We start from the raw sequence: 24,335 nt of genomic DNA, 5'->3' as shown, positions 1-24,335 counted from the left end.
ACTCAAGGTAAATATAATAAATGCAATAAATATTTGACAGTTTGCAAAGTAAAAAAACCAGCATGATTGACGAAACCCTATACTCAAGAAAGATATTAAAAATTCACAAATTATCATAAAAAAAGAGAAGCATATCTACCTTTTCAGGTTGAAGATTACTTCTTCTTTCTTTAAGAATTCTCCCAGTCGTGGAAAAATTCCGCTCACAGCTTGCACTTAAAGCAGGAATTGCCAATTTTGCTAAAATTGGAAATTCGCTTTGATGAGCCGCCCACCACTCTAACAAATTATCCACCTTTAATGTTTTATCTATTATTTATGTAATTATAATATTCATCATCGGGTATTGACATTTACCAGAATTACCATCGCCCCATTTGTCATAAAAGATTCAGTTTGTTTAACAACAGTCGTAATTTAACTGGTCGATGGTATTTCATTTAATTCCTGAGCCTCTTGTAAATTTAATATAATCTTTTATATAGTTTTCCGTCATTTTGCGATCTGTCCCCGACTACATACGTAATTGCTTGAATTTGGGACAGAGAAAAAGAGAAATAAAATGATACTTGTGTAAAACAAATTTTTCAATTAAAAAATGCTTTATATTAAGTAAAATCAATTTTATTTATCCTTTTCGCTTTGAAAGGTATTACAAACTTTAAGAAGTGATATTCCTTTATTTGATTGTTTTGGTAAAATATATTCTAAAAATTTAGATATGAATTATAAAAAATATATTAATAATACTTGAATATTGGGGCTTATTCAGTGGCGTAGCCAGGATTGATCCATGGGGGGGGGGGGGGGGGTTGAAAATTTTTTTAGGGGCTTCGCCCCCAAACCCCCTTATCAAAATTTGCCAATATTTTGTGTATTATACCCAGGCCAGCATAAATATTAAAAAATATTAGAATTAAAATTTTTGCCAAATTTATAATTAATAAGCGACTGAAAGCATTATTTTTAAAATGTTATCAATGTTTAGTAAATTGTATATTAATTCAATCTATTCGATGTAAAAAAAATTTGCCTCCCCCCAAACCTTCCAATTTTATGATCAACTCAATATATCTTATTCTATGTTAAAAATAATTATTTTAATTAAATTTTTGCATATAACAATATTTTGCAGAGATTTTATTTATTATTAACTTTATTTATTTAACTATGTATTTATTTTAATAATATATAAAAAAATAAATTTCAAAATATATAAATTTTATACAGATTATTATATTAAAAATTGAATGTAAATAACTATATTTTAAAAAAATAAAATTGCAATAAAATATGTAATTCTTGCTAAAAAAATACAATTTAACAATTTTATTTAGTATAAACCCTTTAATTAACTATGTGTTTATTTTATATACAAAAAATAAATTTCAAAATTAGAAATTTTATACAGATTACTATTTTAAAAATTGATTGTAAATATCTATATTTTAAAAAAATAAAATTACAATAAAATATAAGTAATTCTTGTATGCAATTTAAAAAAATATAATTTAACAGTTATATTTAATACAAATGAGTATATTATATAAATAATTCTTATTGTAGGTGCAATACTATTATTAAAAAAAATTCATTATAATTAAGTTTTACATATAAAAATTTTATGACTAAGAAAATATTACAATTATATGATTTTAATTTATAAAGAGAGGTCTACTTTTCTCTGAGATTTGGCTAATTCATCTAGAATCAAACTTTTATCTAGAATAATCTCCTTATAAATATTTAATAGGGCTAATCCATTTAAACGGTTTTCACCGGTGCTATTTCTTAAATAGGTTTTTAACCTTTTCAAAATTGAAAAAGATTTTTCATTAGTGCAGGTATTAATCGGTAAAGTAGCTAAAATAAAAAACAATGTTTTGATATTGGGCAGGGAATCTAAAGTGCAATTACACATGGAAAGGGCCTGCAAAGCATTTTTTGGTCTCAAAGAGTACTCTATTCTACCAAGATTTTTATACCAAAATTCGACATCACAAAGTAACTTATCATACGACCCTAATAAATCATCAGAATAAAACTCTGAGATGTTCTTAATATCCTCTCGCGTTTCAAGTGTAATCAACAATTCAGACTCAACCGGCAAAAGAAAATAAAAGCTTTTTAAAATAAAATTGTGACTTATAAATCTTTCCTTTAATTGAAATAAAAATGTATCAATAAGTGGAATAAAAATGTTAATTTTATAAAAATCCTCAATCGTAGATGCATCAATATTTGAGCGATTGGATTGTCTAGAAACTACTCTAGGTTTAAAAATTTCAATCCCAAACATATTAGCGATCTCCTTTACTTTCTCATATATTTCGTGAAATTTTTCATCCACATTATCTCTGATATTTGTTAATATTTCAACAATATCCTTTGCCCTATTCATAACCTCCCTTAAATCCAAATCAATTTTTTGTAACATTTTGCTAAAATCATATGTATAATTAAATAAAAAATAAACACATTGAATTGAAATTAAAAATTGAGGCTTCGTAATAGCCTGTAAAAGATTTTCCGCATCTGCGGAATCTTTTTCTTTGCGTAATATGTATGATTCCAGTGCCGCAAAAATAACCTCATATAACTCGATGAAAACCTTCACCGATTGTTGTCTTTCAATGAATCTTGTGGGACAAAATCTTTTTAATTTTTTTTTTGAATTTTTTGAATCAATTTCATCGAACGTTTGGGTAAAAATCTCCCTCTTCTTGGGTGGGGTAAAGAAATCACAAACCGACGATATTGTTTCTAAATTTTGAAAAATATATAAAAATTATATAAAGATATCTATAATACATAATAAAATCTAATAAATTTCAATTAAATCAAAATCTTTTTACGTAAACTGTTCCGGATGTCTCTAATTTCACATGCCTCAGTTATCATCAAATTCAGGCAATGTGAACTGCAGTGAACATAAAGAGCTGTGCTATAAAGCTCTCTAATTCTTGACTGGACCCCTTTAACATGGCCACTCATCGAGGGAGCTCCATCGTACCCTTGACCTCTCAGTAGATTTAAATTTAAATCCAGGTTTTGAAGTGATTTAATAATTTGATTAGCATTCGTTTCTGACTTAGTGTCTGGTAATTCAATAAATTGAACAAATAGTTCCTTCATTTTATAATTACCTGATTCCATATCAATAAACCTTATTGTTATGGATAGTTGTTCAATATTACCAATATCGGAAGTTTCATCCGCCAAAACACTAAAAAATGGTGATGCTTTGACTTTTGAAGAAACTTCCTTTAATATAAACTGATTGCATATTGATATTATTTCATTTTGAATAGTGGCACTTAGGTAAGTAGCATTTTTAGAGGAGCTTTCAAAAAGCTTTAGGTAGTTGTCATTATTATTACATAAAAATTTCAATAATTCCTTGAAATTTCCTTCATTGTGAGAAGGGGATGTAAGTGTTAGGGGGCCAGGAGATATCCTATGAGCTCTTAACGCCAAGCCCTGCCTCCCTAACCAAATGATAGCATCAATAATTATAATCTTGATCGATTTTTTGTAACAATATCAAAATTTTTTTTATTCATTGGATATTGATATCTTTTGATTCATTGAGATTTCTTTTAAAGAATCCATTATCTCACAGGAATTAAAATGATATATATTTTTTTGATGATAATTAAAATTTTCGAGCGCATCTTTCCATCTTGTGTACACCTGACTTACCAATGTTTTGAGTTTTTGTAACCCATTTCCAGCATATCTTGGGGAAAATATGACGCAAACTTTACAAAATGCGCCCTTTTCATCGGCTGAGTAAGCAAGCCACTTATATTTGTTAAGCCAGGATGCTTGAAAGGTTAAATTTCTTTTGCCCAAGGCAATGGAAATTTATAACATTTGTCAGGTATCCAAATATTTTCAACAGCTAACAATTTTTCATTATCATTTTTAAAATGAAAATTTAAGTTAAGTGAAACATCTTTTTGAGAACGGTGTGGTATTTCTATATTTTTTTTTAGATTTTAAATGATATATTTCAATATGAATTTCAATGTTAAGAGCTGAGCAGCACAAGAAAAAAATCTGGATTATAAAAAATGTATCTCAGATAGATATCAAAGTTTCTTAATAAAAATTTAAAGACAGATACAAGTAGAAGGAAATTACTATAGAATATCATTACCAATTTTAATTAATATTTTTATATTTGTAGGATGATTTACACTCATGGAAGTGAAGAAGGTAGTAATATTTAAATTATGAAAATAAGTTCCTAAATATTATAAGCTGCCCAAGATTGTATATACAAAAGATTTTAAGAAAATAATTATGTTCTTCACAAATAAATAATAAAAACTGTATTTTATAAACTATTCTAGTTTAATTGGTAATGATAAATCATCTGTATCTAAGATTCATTTTTTCACAACAAATCTGTATCTAGATTATTTTTCTGTAGGGCCTGCCCAACTCTGTTTGTATTGTAGATACAAGTTTTCAATACTGCTCAACTCTGTTTGACTTATAATGTACTACCTTTTGTAAAATAACACAAAAAAATGACTAACTTTAAAATTATAACTAAATATCGTACATTGCAAAATTTTAATAACTCAAAATGAAAATAGTATAATTTACAAATAAAAAAAATGGAATTAAAATAAATACTATACCATCATTTGATGATTTTCCAGCCAAATCAACTGATAGCTCACATGCTTTTGTAACACATAATGTTTCTATTTTTAATTAAAAAATATTAGAAATTATAAATAATTTAGAATATATACCATCATTTGATGATTTTGTAGCTAACTCATCATTGGTTTTCCCATGGAGTGGTAATGGTATGTCTGGTCTTTCTAATTGCAAGATTTAAATAAAAGATATTATAAATAATACCATTACCTCGTCATCTGAGGATACAACGAAAACCAACTCAACTGATGGCTGATTTTTACTAGCAAGAGCAACATCTATATCTATATATATTTCTAATTCAAATTACACAACTTAAATTTTTATATACCTTTTTCTTTTTGTTGTTGACGAAAAAACTTACGGATATCCATATTTAAAAATTATAAAAATTAAAATTTACAAACTATCTATATAGTTTAAAAATATATATTTAATAATTAAATTTATAAATATCTAATTTAACTATGCCAAGCCAGAAAATATTTACAAAATATCTTTATTGTTATTTAATAAATTTAACTATGCCAGAAATTATTTACATACAATATATCTTTATTCTTTTGTTGTTATTTAATATTTTAGTTCATATAATTTATATATATTTTTAAACGATGGGATCATTTAAAATTAAAACTCCTTTTTTTATAAATATATTTCATTGTGATATTCATATTCATATTGTATTATATATAATATATTATCTTATTTCTCTAAATTGAAACCGTTTTTTAAATATAATTATTTGCAATAAAAAAATAATAATTTTTTATTTTATAAAAAAAAAAAAAAAAATATTAAAAAAAAATTTTTTTTTCATGGGGGGGGAGGGGGGTTTCGACCTCAAACCCCCCCCCCCCTTTGTCTACGCCACTGGGCTTATTTAAGATATTCCTTTATTTGATTGTTTTGGTAAAATATGTTGTAAAAATTTAGATATGAATTATAAAAAAATATATTAATACTTTGAATAAATTCGCAGGAAATTAATAATTAGATCGATCTGTGGGTTGTTAGGTAGTGTTAACCATCACCCAATATTATATTAATCATAACTATAATATAATATAATCTTATAACTATTAACTCATGTAAAAATTTTTATAAAAAATATTAAGGCCCGGGCAGGGTTTAACAATCTTAGGCCCGGCCCGGGTTTAACAATCTTAGGTCCGGCCCGGGTTTAACAATCTTAGGCCTGGCCCGGATATATTTAAAAAAAACTGGCCCTGCAGGTCTCTGACGATAATAGAATAGGGCGTAGATCCACTTATTTTATTTATTACTACTGAATTACAAGGTTTGTTGGTAGCCTTTAGAAAAAAATCGGCATAATTATATGAAGTGGGCTTACATATAATTCACCGCTCACTTTGGGAAGGTTTTATGATCAACGTGCTAGATAAGATAAGAAGAGATGCAAAAAAATGTTATTTTTTCGCACAAGATATTAAATTACATTGTTTATGCATCAAAAATTTATACTGGAGCTGAACCCTTTGATAATTATATTAATTGTTTGTATGACATAAATAACAATAAAGAAAATAAGTTGCAGAAAAATTTAAATTTTAACTTCTTGGCTATTCAACCCAATATAAAATGGGGCCCACAGAAAAAAATGATTACTAATCCGTACCTTCAATTAGACGAATTAGTTTCTCTTATTGAAACATTACCAAATTATAGAGTTTTTAAAAAGGTAATATTTAATATTATTTCTATCTTATATAAATATATGAAGCTAGTTGTACCCATAAAAGATTACAAAAACGATTCTATATTTGGTAGAGGAAAAGTGGAGGAACTCACAGAAATAATTAAACATGATACCAATATTGATGGAGTGGTCATAGGCCTAAGTTCAATAGATGTTGCTCAATATATTACATTACAAAAGATATGGAGGAAACCATTATATGATAAGTATGTATCATAATATCTTTGAAAGCAATATTTTAATGCTAAGAACCCACTATTACGTCTTAAGTTTCTTTGCCAATCTTAAGAATAATTATATAATTTAATCAAAATTACTAGTGTACTAAGTTATGAAAATATATTTTTGCAATTTGTAATCTTTGCTAAATTTAGTTTGTTATATTCTATTTTATCATTTAATACGTGTTATCATATACCTTACTTTAGGCATTTAAATAACTATATCAAGATAGCCAAATATTATTAAGCCTCAATATTTAGCATATGACCAATGTTTAGCCCTCTTTTAGCGAAATCTTGAAACCTATATAAATTTCTTTTGGAAAAATTGATTTTACCATTTTTTTGAAGTGCCCAAATCAAGGTTTTTTATAACACTGATATTATATAAAATCTGACCAATATCATCAAAATGCATAGCAACTACTACTCAATTCATATATAAGCTATATTACTCTATTATTATTATAATAAATAATTATTTCTCCACAATATTTTGATATTACTATCATTACATTATATCAGAGACAAAAAATAAGATATTTGCTTTCTATTTTAATACAAAAGTTTCACCATTTTTATATATTTATATACATGTTCTTTATAGATATAGAATTATATTGCAAATTTTCAAACATTATGCTAAAACTAATGAATCTCGCCTACAAATAGCCTTAGCTGAAATACCTTATTTAAAAATGAAATTAAGAATGAACCAACAGATAGTTAAAATGAAGGAAATAGATCCAACATTGGATATATCATCCATTTTTCATGAAAACATTTATTTTAATAATGATAATCGTACATCATTCCATGAAAAATTAGAAATTTTAAACCAACGGGAAGATAAATTAAAAAAAAGTCTTGAAAAAATTAAGCAAGGTAGGGAAAATCGTAAAATGTCAAACTCATCATCTCTTCAAAATCCTTATCCTATAATAGCAGTCATTGGATACACAAATTCAGGTTTATTTTAAGATCATTGTCTATTTATTATTTATGAAGGCCTAAAAAATGGAATTATTTTTTTAAAACTTAAGAATTAGTATCTACCGTGGCCCCTACAACGGAAGGGGGTAAGAAGCAACTACTTCAGTAAATTTGAGTGGGGGTACCTTTTTTTAAATTTTCTTTATTATTTAATTCTTTTACTATTTTGTTACATCCATCATGATCAAGTGATTTCTGGTTTATAAATGTAATAATAAGACCCCCCTCGTAGATTACATTTAACAGGTGCTTTTCAATCATAGTTGATGGCACATATGATGTTTCGAAATCAGAAGCAATAGCTTTGATAGTAAGATATGTTGAAAATAGTGAGACATTGAAGCATGTTGAAAGACTGATTGACATATATTGTACGGGACCACAGATCTCGATATTAAGCATAATATAATATCCAAATTTGGCTCGATGAATTTACCCCTTGAATTTCTAGTTGGGCAAAGTTATGATGGCGCCTCAAACATGAGTGGAAGAATCAATGGTGTGCAGGCCTTGATTAGAGCAGAGGCGCCAAAGGCAGCTTTTATTTGGTGTTATTGTCATCGATTAAATTTAATCATTGTTCAATTATGCCAATCAATTAAAGAACTTCGAATTGTTCTAGGAATACTAGATGAGATTTATATCTATTTTAATGGTGTAAAAAGATATGAGGTACTCAAAAAATGTCACTGTAATGATCTGAAAAAATCGCAACGATTTCTACGCATCAAGAATACCACTCGGTAATAGTACCTTATTTTAGAGATCTGCAATTCGGGCCTACTTTTTTAAAAAAAATTCGGGTTGGGTCGGGCCTAATATTTAAAAAAAAAAATTCGGACCGGGCCGGGCCTTGAAAAAATTTTTAAAATATAATTAATAAATTGGGTCCAATTTTTTTTTGAAAATAAAGATATTTAATTTTATTTGTAGAAACTAGACGCCATATGGCGTATATCTAAAATAAATATATAATTAAACTTTTGAAATTTTTTCTAAGAAACAAGGCGGCAACAATTTTTATTTGTAAAAAAAAATATTTAATTTTATTTAATTACAAACTAGGCGCCATATGTCATGTCATATATCTTTTATTTTGGGTATAATAATTAAAAAATTTTATTTTATAAAAATTAAATTGTAATTTTTTTTATAAAATTTAACTATAATTTAAAAACGGATTTATTTTTTTAAAAAATCATATAAAAAATGGAACATATATTTGTAAGCCCCATTTAGGTAAAAGCAATATATGGGAAAATTTTGAAGACATATTTGATGATAAAAACAAAAAACTTGATTATGACCAATGCCAAAAATGTAATAATATATTACAATATAAAAGTACATCTGGAAATTCTCATTTAAGACGTCACAAGTGTGTTAAGAATGACGATTCCTCTATTCCTAAAATAACTAGATATATTCAAAAGAAAACCATAGATATAAATTCTTCCTTAACTATTAAAAAGAAAATATGTGATACCATGATCTATTATTGCACCAAGGTCATGCGTGCGTTTGATTCGATAACTGGAGATGGCTTTATAAAAATGGCTCAAAATTTTATTCAAATTGGCTCCATTTACGGTAATATTGACTGTAGCGAAATTATTCCCCATCCAACTACTTTATCGAGAAGTTCTATAGTTATGACGGATCAAATTAGAACAAATTTGGTTAATAAAATAAATGTTCAATTATTTGATAAAAAGTGCTCTACCACCACTGATATGTGGACAGATTCCTTTAAAAAGTTTTCCTATTCAACTGTTTCAATTCATTATATCGAAGGTGAAACCTTATATAAACATGTTTTATTTACGAGTAAGTTTATAGAAGAGAAAAAAAACCGCCGCGAACATACATAAGGAAATGCTACAAAATTTTGCTGCAATTGGAATAATTCCCGATCAAGTGAAAAATATAATATTTATATCTGATCAAGGAGCTAATATAATTAAAGCCCTAGAAAAATACACCAGATTAAATTGCAGCGCACATCTGTTAAATATAGTTCTTCGAAATACCTTTAAGAAACAATCTTTGAAAATTATCGCTCCTAATATATATCAAACCCTTATTTCTGCTAAAAAATTAACCGTGTATTTTAAACAAAGCGGCATGAATCAATATTTAGACAAAACATTGCAACAAGATATCGAAACAAGATGGAATTCGAAATTATATATGTTGAAATCTATTTATAACCAATATGATGACATCGTCAATTTTTATCATCCAAGGGAGATATTAATAAAATGGAAAACTTGGAGAAATCTATTTTAAAAAATTTGATTGATATTTTACATCCTTTTGATAAAGATACTAAAGAACTAGAAGGAGATATTAATCCTACTTTATATATAGTACTGCTATGCTTTAATAATATTCTTCACGAGGATTTAAATGATACTTTTCAAAACAATGAAATAAAACAAATAAAAACCAATTTAAAAATTTTTTTATTATCTAAATTTAAAATCGATATTTAGCATAAAATAGCGACATTTTTATGGCCCAGATATAGAAAATTAAGAATGTTATCATCAATGGAAATATTAGAAGTAGAAAATTCAGTGAAGAATTTTGTAAACCTTCAATTGATATTATAGATTTGGATATACAAGGCGTTTCTCAAATTATGGAATCTCCTAAAAGATCTAAAGGTACATTTAAAATTGTTCTATTTATCTTATTTTTATATATCAGACTATGAATATGAAAGATGGGAGGACAATGAGGAAGAATTTGAAAAAAAACAGATGAGCTTGAAATTTATAAGAATTTGAATATAAAAGAGAATATAGAAAATATAGATCCAGAAAAAGATATATTAAAATGGTGGAGCAAAAATGAAATTAGATTACCAAAGATGACGAAATTGGCTAGAAAAATTCTAGTTATTCCTGCAACGTCCACAACGTCAAAGAGAACTTTTTCAAAGACTGGAAAGCTATTAGAAGAAAGAAGAAATAGACTGAAACCTGAAAATGTTGATGCTTTGATATTTTTAAATGATAATTATAAATATGAATCTAATATATAGATGTGTAATTTAAAATTATAATTATTATTTGTTTGGTTTAAAGTATTTTGATAGTATTTTAAATAAATAATTAAATACTAGATAAATTGTCTGTCTAGTGTCTACTAAGAAAATACAAAATGTTAAATATAAAAAATTAACTAAAAGCTAAAAAAAATTAATTTCTATCGGGCAGACAAATTTTTACTTTGGGATGAATAAAAAAAAGTTCGGGCCGGTAAAAATTTCTAAAAAAAAATGGGGTTCTGGCCGGGCCGGCAAAATTTTCTAAAAAAAAATTCGGGTTCGGGCGGGGAAAACTTTTTTAAAAAAAATTTCAGGCCGGGCCGGGCTTAATTTTTATTCATCCCAAAGTAAAAATTATTTGTCCGCCCGATAGAAATTAATTTTTTTTAGCTTTTAGTTAATTTTTTATATTTAACATTTTGTATTTTCTTAGTAGACACTAGACAGACAATTTATCTAGAATTTAATTATTTATTTAAAATACTATCAAAAATACCTATAAACCAAACAAATAATAATTATAATTTTAAATTACACAACTATATATTAGATTCATATTTATAATTATCATTTAAAAATATCAAACCATCAACATTTTCAGGTTTCAGTCTATTTCTTCTTTCTTCTAATAGCTTTCCAGTCTTTGGAAAAGTTCTCTCTGACGTTGTGGACGTTGCAGGAAAAACTAGAATTTTTATAGCCAATTTCGTCATCTTTGGTAATCTAATTTCATTTTTGCTCCACCATTTTAATATATCTTTTTCTGGATCTATATTTTCTATATTCTCTTTTATATTCAAATTCTTATAAATTTCAAGCTCATCTCTTTCTTTTTTTTCAAATTCTTCCTCATTGTCCTCCCATCTTTCATATTCATTGTCTGATATATAAAAATAAGATAAATAGAACAATTTTAAATGTACCTTTAGATCTTTTAGGAGATTCCATAATTTGAGAAACGCCTTGTATATCCAAATCTATAATATCAATTGAAGGTTTACAAAATTCTTCACTGAATTTTCTACTTCTAATATTTCCATTGATGATAACATTCTTAATTTTCTATATTTGAGGCATAAAAATGTCGCTATTTTATGCAAAATATCGATTTTAAATTTAGATAATAAAAAAATTTTTAAATTGGTTTTTATTTCTTTTATTTCATTGTTTTGAAAAGTATCATTTAAATCCTCGTGAAGAATATTATTAAAGCATAGCAGTACTTTATATAAAATAGGATTAATATCTCCTTCTAGTTCTTTAGTAGTTTTATCAAAAGGATGTAAAATATCAATCAAATTTTTTAAAATAGATTTCTCCAAGTTTTCCATTTTATTAATATCTCCCTTGGATGATAAAAAATTGACAATGTCATCATATTGTTTATAAATAGATTTCAACATTTATAATTTCGAATTCCATCTTGTTTCGATATCTTGTTGCAATGTTTTGTCTAAATATTGATTCATGCCGCTTTGTTTAAAATACACGGTTAATTTTTTAGCAGAAATAAGGGTTTGATATATATTAGGAGCGATAATTTTCAAAGATTGTTTCTTAAAGGTATTTCGAAGAACTGTATTTAACAGATGTGCGCAGCAATTTAATCTGGTGTATTTTTCTAGGGCTTTAATTATATTAGCTCCTTGATCAGATATAAATATTATATTTTTCACTTGATCGGGAAATATTCCAATTGCAGCAAAAATTTGTAGCATTTCCTTATGTATGTTCGCAGCGGTTTTTTTCTCCTCTTTAAACTTACTCGTAAATAAAACATGTTTATATAAGGTTTCACCTTCGATATAATGAATTGAAACAGTTGAATAGGAAAACTTTTTAAAGGAATCTGTCCACATATCAGTGGTGGTAGAGCACTTTTTATCAAATAATTGAACATTTATTTTATTAACCAAATTTGTTCTAATTTGATCCGTCATAACTATAGCATTTCTCGATAAAGTAGTTGGGTGGGGAATAATTTCGCTACAGTCAATATTACCGTAAATGGAGCCAATTTGAATAAAATCTTGAGGCATAGGCCATCTCCAGTTATCGAATCAAAGGCACGCATGTCCTTGGCGCAATAATAGATTATGGTATCACATATTTTCTTTTTAATAGTTAAGGAAGAATTTAAATCTATGGTTTTATTGGAATCGTCATTCTTAACGCACTTGTGACGTCTTAAATGAGAATTTCCAGATGTACTTTTATATTGTAATATATTATTACATTTTTGGCATTGGACATAATCAAGTTTTTTGTTTTTATCATCAAATATGTCTTCAAAATTTTCCCATATATTGCTTTTACCTAAATTAGGCTTACAAATATATGTTCCATTTTTTATATGATTTTTAAAAAAAATAAAATCCATTTTTAAATTATAGTTAAATTTTATAAAAAAAATTACAATTTAATTTTTATAAAATAAAATTTTTTAATTATTATACCCAAAATAAAAGATATATGACATGACATATGGCGCCTAGTTTGTAACTAAATAAAATTAAATATTTTTATTTTACAAATAAAAATTGTTGCCGCCTTGTTTCTTAGAAAAAATTTCAAAAGTTTAATTATATATTTATTTTTACATGCCATATGGCGTCTAGTTGCTACTTGCTACAAATAAAATTAAATATTTTTATTTTACAAAAAAAAATTGGACCCAAAATATTAAAAAAAAATTTTTTTTTTACTTTATAAAACTAATTAATCTAGAATTTAATCAAATTTTAAAATTAATTAATCAAAAATATTTATGGATAGTACTTGCTTTGTGGTTTTAAAATAAAATTCAAATTATATGAAAAAAATTCGTTTTTACCTTTTAATAATGAATAATCTTGAATCTCCAGGTTCGTATCCTGGTAATACGGTTAACAACTGACAAAAAAAATATGTGGAACAGAAAAAATAAGAAAAAGAAATCTACTAAACTTAATTCCGAAAAATCTAAGTTAAAAACTACTAACTAGCCTTCCAAATCTAATACTAAAAATCAGGGGCGGAGGCGACGCTACAGCCTCATGGGCATTTTTTTATAGCGGCCTCATTTATATGGGGTCTTCGTCCCCATACTTCCATTTTGTGGGCCTTCGGCCCGCTTTTGCCCGGTCTTCGACCGGGTTCCCTTAAATGGCTTCTTATTTTTTGAAAATAAGTTAAAACTTTTTACATTTTTAGTAAAAAAAAGAATAGTATTATACAATAATCATATATTTTATTTTAAAAAAATGCACATTTAAAATCATATTCATTACCTATATAAAATAATATTCATCTAAAATATATATTTTATATTAGATTTACAACGATATTGCACTATAAAATCAAATCATACATCACATGTTAAATATAAAAAAAATGCATACTCAATATATTAAATCAATTAATTATAAATATAAAATTATTGCAGTCATATAATATTACAGAGAATAAAATTGCTGCCCTTTTATAAAATCAGGCACCGATCATATTGTAAATAATATTAATAAGATTCTAATAAAAGAATAAATAAAATATATAAATTTACGTTAATAAATCTCTCATTAACTTTGAACCTTTGCGCAAATATACAGGAATATCTTCTAGTTCAATCTATGCTAATAGTTCTCGTTCAACTTACATCATTAAAAACGCTTCTTATTTTTCTTGGTCAATATTAGCTCTCAGCTTATTTTTATCATTTTTAATTTACTAAATGCTTTTTCGCAATTAACCTGCGTAAATGATAAAGTTAAAATGTATTCATAAGCCAAAAATAAATTAGTGTCACTTGTATTCTTATTGTATCTTTTAAGAATTTCATACACGCATATTAAACACTTGGTACATTTATTATCACACTCTGATTTATTATCATATTGTAATATTAATATTCCATCTTCTTCATTTGACTCCTCACTTGTACATGCGATATCATCGTCCGTTTCTTTTAATTCTGCTACCAAATCTTTGAATACACTGAATGAACATAATTCGTTTAAAAATTTATCACTCAATATATATGTCAATTGTGCCAGTTTTTCCAAGGCCTTTTCAGAAATACCTTTACTATTTATTTCATCACAATGTCTTGGATACAAATATAGCACATTCAAGATAAGCTCTCAATTCGCAGAAAGTATTTCCGGAAAGGACTAAGTTCGAATCTATAAAGGTCAATCGATTCTTGAGGACGTTCATCTTGACATTTGTCACTATATATTCTCTTCGCTCGTCTTATTCGATCTTTTTACAGAGCATTTTCCAGATACTCTCCGAGAGCTATAAATATGAAAATGTTTCATTTAAATTAGCCGCCATTTTATTGCTTTATTTTGAATCGATGTAATAATCGATGATACAGAAGATTTAGCATCTTCTTTCATTTTCCATGCTGACAAAGTACCTAATTTTTTAGTTTGAAGATATGACAGTGGCCCCATTATTTTAAAAATTTCCAAATATATTATAGCTGTACTTAGAGTCATAAATTTACATAAATTATCTAGTTTTTGTCTCAAATTATTTATTATCTATTATAAATTGAAGTGCCTTTATCGTTATTGGGAGCAAGCTCTCTTTATATCCATCTAAGGGCTTTTTCACGTGCCCACCACCTTTTCTCACCCATTATTTGCAGTCTACTCTACTTATTTTGGCCAGATGAATTATTCTGTTTTACCCAAGCATCTATCCTTTTATCTGATTCACCGATCTGGATTTTATTTGATTTCAATGAATTAAGAACAAGAAATGTTGGCTATATTATTTCTACAATAAATCAATGTATAAAAATATTAGCTTTCACTCTACTCAAACGGAAGCGTTTTTACTTCATTTGAAAAAAACAAAGAAAAGAACGTGGTAATGATGTGTAGCAGCGACGTTATTGATATATTATTTAAAATATAGTAAACGACATGACAATTCTCAAGGAATGTGATATTTAAATAATAGAGATATCATTAAAAATAAATAAATAATAAGAGAAAATAATGTGAACATAATAATAATTTTATTCTAATCGGCCTCTATTTTGATATTTTCCTCTGATCGGCTTCAAAAATCGGCATTTTCTCGCGGCCTCGTGGGCAAAATGCCCACCGGTTCTTATGGCCAGTCCGCCCCTGCTAAAAATATTCAAAATATAAATTTTTATTGAAATGTATTTTTGAGAAAAAATCCATAAACAAAATTTTTTATTAATTTCATCGTAAAAAAAATTAATTAATCATCGTAAAAAAATTAATGATAATCTTGATTTTATAAAAAAAATCATAATAATCCAAATGTCAATCATTAATAATAAAAAATAAATAAGTTCTAAACTAGGACAAAAATGTCAATCATTAAAAATAAAAAAATAGTTACAAACAGTCTTATGAGAGGCAATAGAGCCGTAATTCCTTCTAAATTACGGGGTAAAATCATTGATCTATTACATGCCGGACATCAGGGTCGGGATAAAATGAAATCTTGGGCTCGTGAATATGTATGGTGGCCGGGTATGAGTGATGATATTGAAAAAATTACAAGGAAATGTGTTCCATGTAATACCTGTGCCCCGTAAAGAAGTAGGGCAATTTTGGCCTAAATCAAAGAGTGACAGAGTATGAAGAGATTAGGTCTATGTCACCCATGTTACCTGGAATTTGAGCTAATCTCCAATTAAATTGAGTTAAATTAAGAAAACCATTTTTCCAAAAAAAGTTTTAAATAAGGACTTAAAATGTTCGATACATTCTTTAAATAAAAAAAAAGGGGGAAATAACATAGATCCCTAAACAAAACGAAGACTAAAATTTGTTTTTTAGATAATAAAATAATTTTATTTCTACAAAACCTTTAAACCTAATAATTTCTTTTGAGCGCACCTTCATTAAACATTCATCCGTTTGATTTTGGACCCAATTCTAAATATCCTCACATCACCTCAATCAGAGCCTCTTTTTAATCGAATGCTTACATGTCCCAAAAATATTGCATTTCTATTGATACCAATTTTTAAAAAACATATATTGAATTACTTTTAGCATAAAATTACAAAAAAATTAATATTTTTTCGAAAATGATAGAGCAGGGTTTTTGATTAAATTTAAAATTCCGAATCTTTTTTGTAATTTTTTTAATCTTTTAAATTTGATTTTTAAATCTTGCCTTTATATTATTTTTTGATGTTATTATATTTAAAAAAAAGGCAAAACATCTTTGATTAAAGCACTAGCTGTCAATCAAACAAAATTAAGCCCGGAAAATAGACTGTTCGCTACTCTTGACGTCAGCTTACATCAAGGGATTTTACCCTACAGTGAAAAGGTTCTATATTTGGACACTATTGGTTTTATTTCAGACATTCCGGTATCACTGATTAGTGCGTTTCAAGTTACGCTTAGTGATATTAATCGCGCAGTATATACATGATTGAATTTTTTAAAAAGTGTTTATTTAATATTAGGATATCTTATTACATGTCAGAGATGCTAGTCATCCAGATACAAATTTTCAAAACCTTACGGTTATGGAGACGCTGAAATCTTTGGGAATAAAACAAGAATTGATTGATAACATGATAGAGGTCCACAATAAAATTGACCTCTTGCCTAAGTAATAAAAAAAAATCAACCTGCCCCTTTCGATTTTGGGAAATTTCACACCTAATTTCACTCGGCTAAATTACCTTAGGCGTATGAAGTACTTATAAACAATATTCTCCAATTTTTTATAATTAATTTTCACTAATAAATACTTCTTTTTTTTACTAAACATATATAAATATATTTACAAATTATATCTTCACATAGATACTTTATATAAAATATTGTCATTCAATTGAAAATTATAATTTTTGGCGAACACATCTTAAGCTTTATATTTTTTTCGATATCCCCGTAATATCAACCATCATCGACTCACTCTCCCAAGACCACGTTGGATCGAGCTTGGAGACCCATATTCGACCATCCCCCTATGACGCGTTCCTTACATTTTATTACGAAAGTTGATATAAATTAGTTTAAATAGGTATAAATTTTATTTCCCCGGAGTGTTATATTTTGCATTATAATATCGTAATTATACCTGTTATGACATCGAAAAAAAATTGTATCCCCATAATATTAACTTTAATTCGCGCATCCGATTTTACCAAAATCGAGAGGGGAAGACAACGATTTGACATGGAATTTTCTGTCGTTAAATGATAATTTTTTGAATTCATATACAACATATTTAAAACGTGCATTTCGCGAAATGTTGTATTTAAATTTGAAAAAACATTTTCATACAAATTGGGAGAAACAATTCCTATTTACGTCAACATAAAATAAATTCCATATTCCTAACCTGAAAATTTATTTATTTTTCAGCGTAATAAGGAAAAATGCTAAATGTTATAAAATTGATTTATATTAAAATTATAAAATAAATATTCCCAAACCCGGCCACCCTGAATTTTTTTTATCCCAAAAGTAAAATTAACCGTATGGGTTCGGTTAATTTTACCGCTAATTAAAATAAATTATAAAATTTATATTTAAAAAAAACTAGACTCACCGTACATACAAAAATCGAGAATCCGAAACTGAAAATATTTCCTACATCAATAACCAAATCTGTAGGCTTGTCTGAGTTGTTAACAGGAATCCATATGCTCCTACTGAAAAGGCAAAATAAATCAACCATCCATTTAAAAATTCCTATTCAGCTTTACTCAAAAATTTATAGGTATTCATTTTTATAAAAAAAACTCAAAAACTATTGCTGTCGCATTTTCTAACTGGTTTTTTTTAAATAAGCTAAGTCAAGGGGGGGCTGCATCCCTTAACGACCCCATTGTAAATCTTATTATTTTTTATAGCTATCTTCTCAAAATGAATGCCTCGATCGTTAAGACTGAACCGACGGACGACTCGCAAAATTATATGCTTGAAATCGTGATCGATCAGAAAACGTTGTCCATATTCAAAATTAATTTTGACCCACGATATATTGTAGTGTAATATGAATGATTAAATAAAATGAATAACAAAATATTAAACTTTTCAAAGATTTTTGGTGCAATAAAAATAATACATCGCTAATCCTTGTGTAGTTGTAAATATTTTATAAATAATTTATTTAAGATTGAACTAATATGATTTATGGGGTTCGAGCCTATCTCTTATCATTCTGTTGATAGGCCTTTTCATGTGAATAGCTCGTATCTATAATTCCTATTATCCCTTAAACGATAACCCGATTGTCAATTTTTAAAAACGGCCCGATTAAGATTATAGCCAAAATAATATTATATAAGTCTCGAGATTTGGTAAATAGAAGTCTAAACCTATCTGCCACTTATAAGTAAAATTTACAGGCTTACAAAATATTATTTTGGCTAAAATCTTAATCTAGCTCTTTTTAAAAAATCGATCCAAATCGTGCTTTTTAATAACACCTGTTAATATATATTTTTAAGAAAAATTTTTGAATTTCATATAAATATAACATTGAATTAGGTATTTTTAAAGCAAACTGGTTTAAAAACCAGGCCTTACTTAGAAGATATTAATCTTTATGTTAAGGCCATGACTGGGTTCTTCTTATTTCTAAAGAGTGGTATAGCTGTCTATAACTTCTTCTAAACAGCTTAAAAAGAAAGAGGCTATTTAAATTTGGATGATGAAAATTAATTTTATTTTATTTATACCAAAAAAATAAATAACAAATAATATTTATTTAAACACACTTAAAATAAACAGAAATAAGATGTTTTAGTTCAAAATCTGTTTAGCAGGACTAAACAAAAATATGACGAATCAAGACACATCCTAAACCGGTTCTTGTATTGGCTGTATCTAAAAAAGGTATCTCTGATTCTGAGCATCCTTTTATACTATCAAATGTCAATTAGGATGTGGGACTTTAAAAAAATCATTACATAATATTGTCAAATAAAGAAAAGTTAATTAGACTGAATATGCCCATAGAACATAATGTTTCGGTAATAAATGTTGTAATTGAGAATACAAATAAATAGTATATTAACTACTAATACTTTATTAATATAAATTGTAATTACATAATCATAACTAAAATAAAAAAATTAAAATATTAAAAATTGTTTGCAAATTCATAATAATTATTTTTCAAGTAAAATATTCCCGATTATATATACTTTTCATTTACATAGTGTTTAAACAACAAACTTAAATAATCTTGAACTTTATCTAATCTGAATAATACATCTTTTTTATTCATTTTTCTTTAACTCATTTGAATATTACAACACCCTTCCACTTAGATTAGACCCACATTCTGCGAAAGACCATAAGTCGTGCATGTATCCGATTACTACTCACCGGCAAATTCTGTTTCTTGCCTTCGTCTGGTATTGATGAGCTCTTTATCTCTGTATGCACTTACTAACCTGATTAAGGCATGCTTTTAAACGATCCACGATTGATGGTCAACGATTATCGATACTACGTCTTAAATTCTCCTGATAAATAAATTGTTCTTTTGCTTGTTTCTAACGTTCTCTTGTAACTAGTGATACGTGCTTTATCTCGGTCAACGATGGGCGATGCTTGATCTACGATTAACGATTGTTTTCACGAATTCTTGTTTCTAAGATCATCGATTTTGTATCCTATACTAAAGTTTTGATAAGCAATTGGCGATAATTGATCAACGATTAACTATTGCATCCTTGTATTGACCACTTGTTCTACCTAGTCGCTTGTCAATATATCAACTTCATCTTAAGATCTCTTATACGATATAGATTTCTTTTATCTTTTGATCAAATAAAAATTCGATCTCTACATGAGCTCGATTGCGGCATAAAATTTCTAATGATAAAAAGCCGTTTCTCTTTATGAAATTTTTGGTTATATATAAAACGATAACTTGTACCTATTGAAAAAAAATAAAAAATACCCTTTACTCTCAAAATATAACTTATCACTCCAAAATAATCCTTTCTAATAATATTAAATAAATATAATAAACATTACTAGAATTCATCTTTATTTATGCACATATAACATTATAGATATTAAACATATTAAATCTTCCCCAATCAATCCCGTCTTCATCCAATATCTCCACTCCAAATCCAAACAAAGAATGTTATTTTCTAACAACAACCCATGTGATAAATTCGTTTTCCTCCCATCCACCAGGAAAACTCATTTTCCTGTCAGAAAATAACTGACATTTGATGTATTGTATTGAATTTATTTCTTCTTTTTTTTAACAGCTACAACAGTACCTAGTGACTAATTCTTTTTAGCTAAACGACTAATTCTATTCTTTTCCGAATACGACCATTAATATTGATACCATTGTTTCATTGCTCTCATTCTTTATCTTAGAGTCGATAGTCATTTCTAGTGTTGTTAAACGGCTCGTTTTGAGCCGATTTTTAAAAACGGCTAATTCAATATATTAGCCAGGAAAATATTTTCTAAGTTTCGAGATTTCGCTAATAGATTTCCAAACCTTCGTTCTTTCTATAAACAAAATCTTCAGGCTTGCGTAATACATTCAGGACGAAATATTGAGTTAGCCGTTCTTAAAAATCGGCTCAAAACGAGCCGTTTAACAACACTAGTCATTTCATACATCCCCTTCCCCATTTATTTAGAATTTCTTTTCATAGTTAATTAGACTAAATTGTCGTAATTGCCCTGGCACCTCCACTCTCCAACATCATTGTCAAATAATGAAAGTTAATTAAACTGAATATGCCCTTAGAACATAATGTTTCAATAACAAATGTTAGTTGAGAATTAAAGAGAATACAAATAAATAGTATAAATAAATTAACTACTAATACTTTATTAATTAATATAAATTGTAATTACATAATCATAACTAAAATAAAAAAATTAAAATAATATAATATAAAAAAATTAAAAATTATGTTCGCAAATTCATAATAATTATTTATCAAGTAAAATATTCCCGATTATATATACTTTTCAATACTATTCATTTACATAGTGTTTAAACAACAAACTTAAATAATCTTGAACTTTATCTAATCTGAATAATACATATTTTTTATTCATTTTTCTTTAACTCATTTGAATATTACAACAAATATCAAAGAAGATGATTCCATTTAATCTTGTTAAACTGCTCAATTTTTTAAAATGGCTAACCCATAGCCAAATAAGTATCATGCAAGCCTCAAGATTTCGTTAATAGATGTCCAAACAAACCTTTCTGCCATTTATGAGCTCAGGTTTGCGTATTTTATACTATCATAGGTCAATTAGGATGTGGGACTATTAAATTCATTACAGGTAAATCTCAAAGAAGGTACCTTTTATTTAGTGTTATAAACGGCTTCCAATATTTTTGCAAAATGTTATGCAAGCCTCGAGATTTCATTAATAAATATCCAAACCTTTCTGCCATCTATGAGAAAAATCTTCAGGCTTGCGTAATAACTTTGGCGAAAATATTGAGTTAGCCATTTTTAAAAATCGAGCCGTTTAACAATACTACTTCCTTTCATTTAGGGGGAGGAGGATATTTTGGACCAAATACTGCGCTCATTGAAACTGCTATTTGTTTTTAAAATTTTTTATGAAAACTTAAAATTCTCTTAACAAAGATTATAGAGTTGTCGTTAAAAAATTAAAATACCTTATACCTGTCGAGATATTTGAATAATTTTGATGAAATAAATACATTTTGTGAGATCATTAAATAAAATGCAAAGATTATTTTAAAATGAATGACATCCTAAAATAAAACAAATATTAAAAATAGTTCTAAATACAATTGTAAAGGTGAAAAAGGTTGAAAATAGTTTTTATAACCTCTAAATTAGTGTTGTTAATCGGCTTAGCCGAGTCGGCTCAAACAGAGCTCACCCAAATTTTGGGTCGTTTTTTTCGACTCCAACTCAAAGTTTTGGTCGTTTTTTTACGACTTCGACCCGAGTTCAAGCCGAAAAAAACGACTTCGACCCAAAATATGGGTCGTTTTTTTCGACTCCGACCCAAGTCCAAGCCGAAAAAAACGACCTCGACCCAAAATATGGGTCGTTTTTTACGACTCCGACTCAAAATTTGGGTTGTATTTTTCGACTCAAACTTAAAATTTGGGTCGTATTTTTCGACTCAAACTTGAAGTTAGGGTCGTATTTTTCGACTCCAACTTGAAGTTTGGGTCGTATTTTTCGACTCCAACTTGAAGTTTAGATCGTATTTTTCGACTCCAACTCAAAGTTTGGGTCGTTTTTCTGACTCAGACTCAAACATCGGGTCGTCTTATTCAATCCGACCCAAAATATGGATCGTTTTTTTTAAAGACGCCTTAAAGTTAGGGTTGCTTTTTTTCACCTAACCAAATATCTAGATCATTTTTTTCGACCAAAAGTCAAATAACATTTAGTAGATATTAATATTATAGGCGGAAAAGTTTCTTAAAGCTTTTTTAAATTATAACGCTCTGATTTAACTATTCCATCATAGTTATTTTTTAAAATTTTTAAGTAAAGATGTACCATAGAAAAGAGCCATTTGTTATGATGGTTATTTTTGAACTTTTTTAAATGAAATAGATAAAAATATATATTGTAGACATGTTAAATCAAAATTTCAGTGAAGATGTATCATAGATAAGTGACAATTGTCATAATCGACATTTTTGAACTTTTTTGAGTTTTTTTATAGCAAATTGCTAAAAATATATATTCTTAACATGTTAAATTAAAAATTCAGTGAGGATGTATCATAGATAGGTGACAATTGTCATAATCGTTATTTTTGAACTTTTTTCAATTTTTTTAAAGGAAATAGCTAAAAATATATATTCTAAACATGTTAAATTTAAAATTCAGTGAGGATATATCATATATAGGTGACAATTGTCATAATCGCTATTTTTGAACTTTTTCAAATTTTTTTAAAGGAAATAGCTAAAAATATATATTCTAAACATGTTAAATTTAAAATTCAGTGAGGATGTATCATAGATAGGTGACAATTGTCATAATCTTTATTTTTGAACTTTTTTCAATTTTTTTAAAGGAAATAGCTAAAAATATATATTCTAAACATGTTAAATTAAAAATTCAGTGAGGATGTATCATAGATAGGTGACAATTGTCATAATCGTTATTTTTGAACTTTTTTCAATTTTTTTAAAGGAAATAGCTAAAAATATATATATTCTAAACATGTTAAATTAAAAATTCAGTGAGGATGTATCATAGATAGGTGACAATTGTCATAATCTTTATTTTTGAACTTTTTTCAATTTTTTTAAAGGAAATAGCTAAAAATATATATTCTAAACATGTTAAATTAAAAATTCAGTGAGGATGTATCATAGATAGGTGACAATTGTCATAATCGCTATTTTTGAACTTTTTCAAATTTTTTTAAAGGAAATAGCTAAAAAAATATATCCTAAACATGTTAAATTAAAATATCAGTGAGGATGTATCACATTCACAGATAGGTGACAATTGTCATAATCTTTATTTTTGAACTTTTTTCAATTTTTTTAAAGGAAATAGCTAAAAATATATATTCTAAACATGTTAAATTAAAAATTCAGTGAGGATGTATCATAGATAGGTGACAATTGTCATAATCGCTATTTTTGAACTTTTTTCAATTTTTTTAAAGGAAATAGCTAAAAATATATTTTCTAAACATGTTAAATTAAAAAT

The 24,335-nt window shown here is 27.0% G+C and overlaps 1 protein-coding gene across 1 annotated transcript; it reads left to right on the top strand.

The window, feature by feature from the left end:
• Positions 1-6,155: 6,155 nt before the first annotated feature.
• On the top strand, positions 6,156-18,732 carry LOC135926079 (putative GTP-binding protein 6). Its single transcript, XM_065461750.1, has 7 exons — positions 6,156-6,379; positions 6,422-6,603; positions 7,226-7,587; positions 16,857-17,068; positions 17,115-17,263; positions 18,206-18,382; positions 18,516-18,732. The coding sequence occupies exons 1-7, from the start codon at positions 6,299-6,301 to the stop codon at positions 18,655-18,657; spliced, it is 1,305 nt and encodes a 434-aa protein (XP_065317822.1). The 5' UTR covers positions 6,156-6,298; the 3' UTR covers positions 18,658-18,732.
• Positions 18,733-24,335: the final 5,603 nt, after the last annotated feature.

Source organism: Gordionus sp. m RMFG-2023, chromosome 3 (assembly GCF_954871325.1).
Source record: "Gordionus sp. m RMFG-2023 chromosome 3, tfGorSpeb1-WG-v2, whole genome shotgun sequence".
NCBI classification, from domain to species: domain Eukaryota; kingdom Metazoa; phylum Nematomorpha; class Gordioida; order Chordodea; family Parachordodidae; genus Gordionus; species Gordionus sp. m RMFG-2023.
Note: the sequence above shows the minus strand (reverse complement) of the source record. Positions and strands in the feature narration are given on the sequence as shown.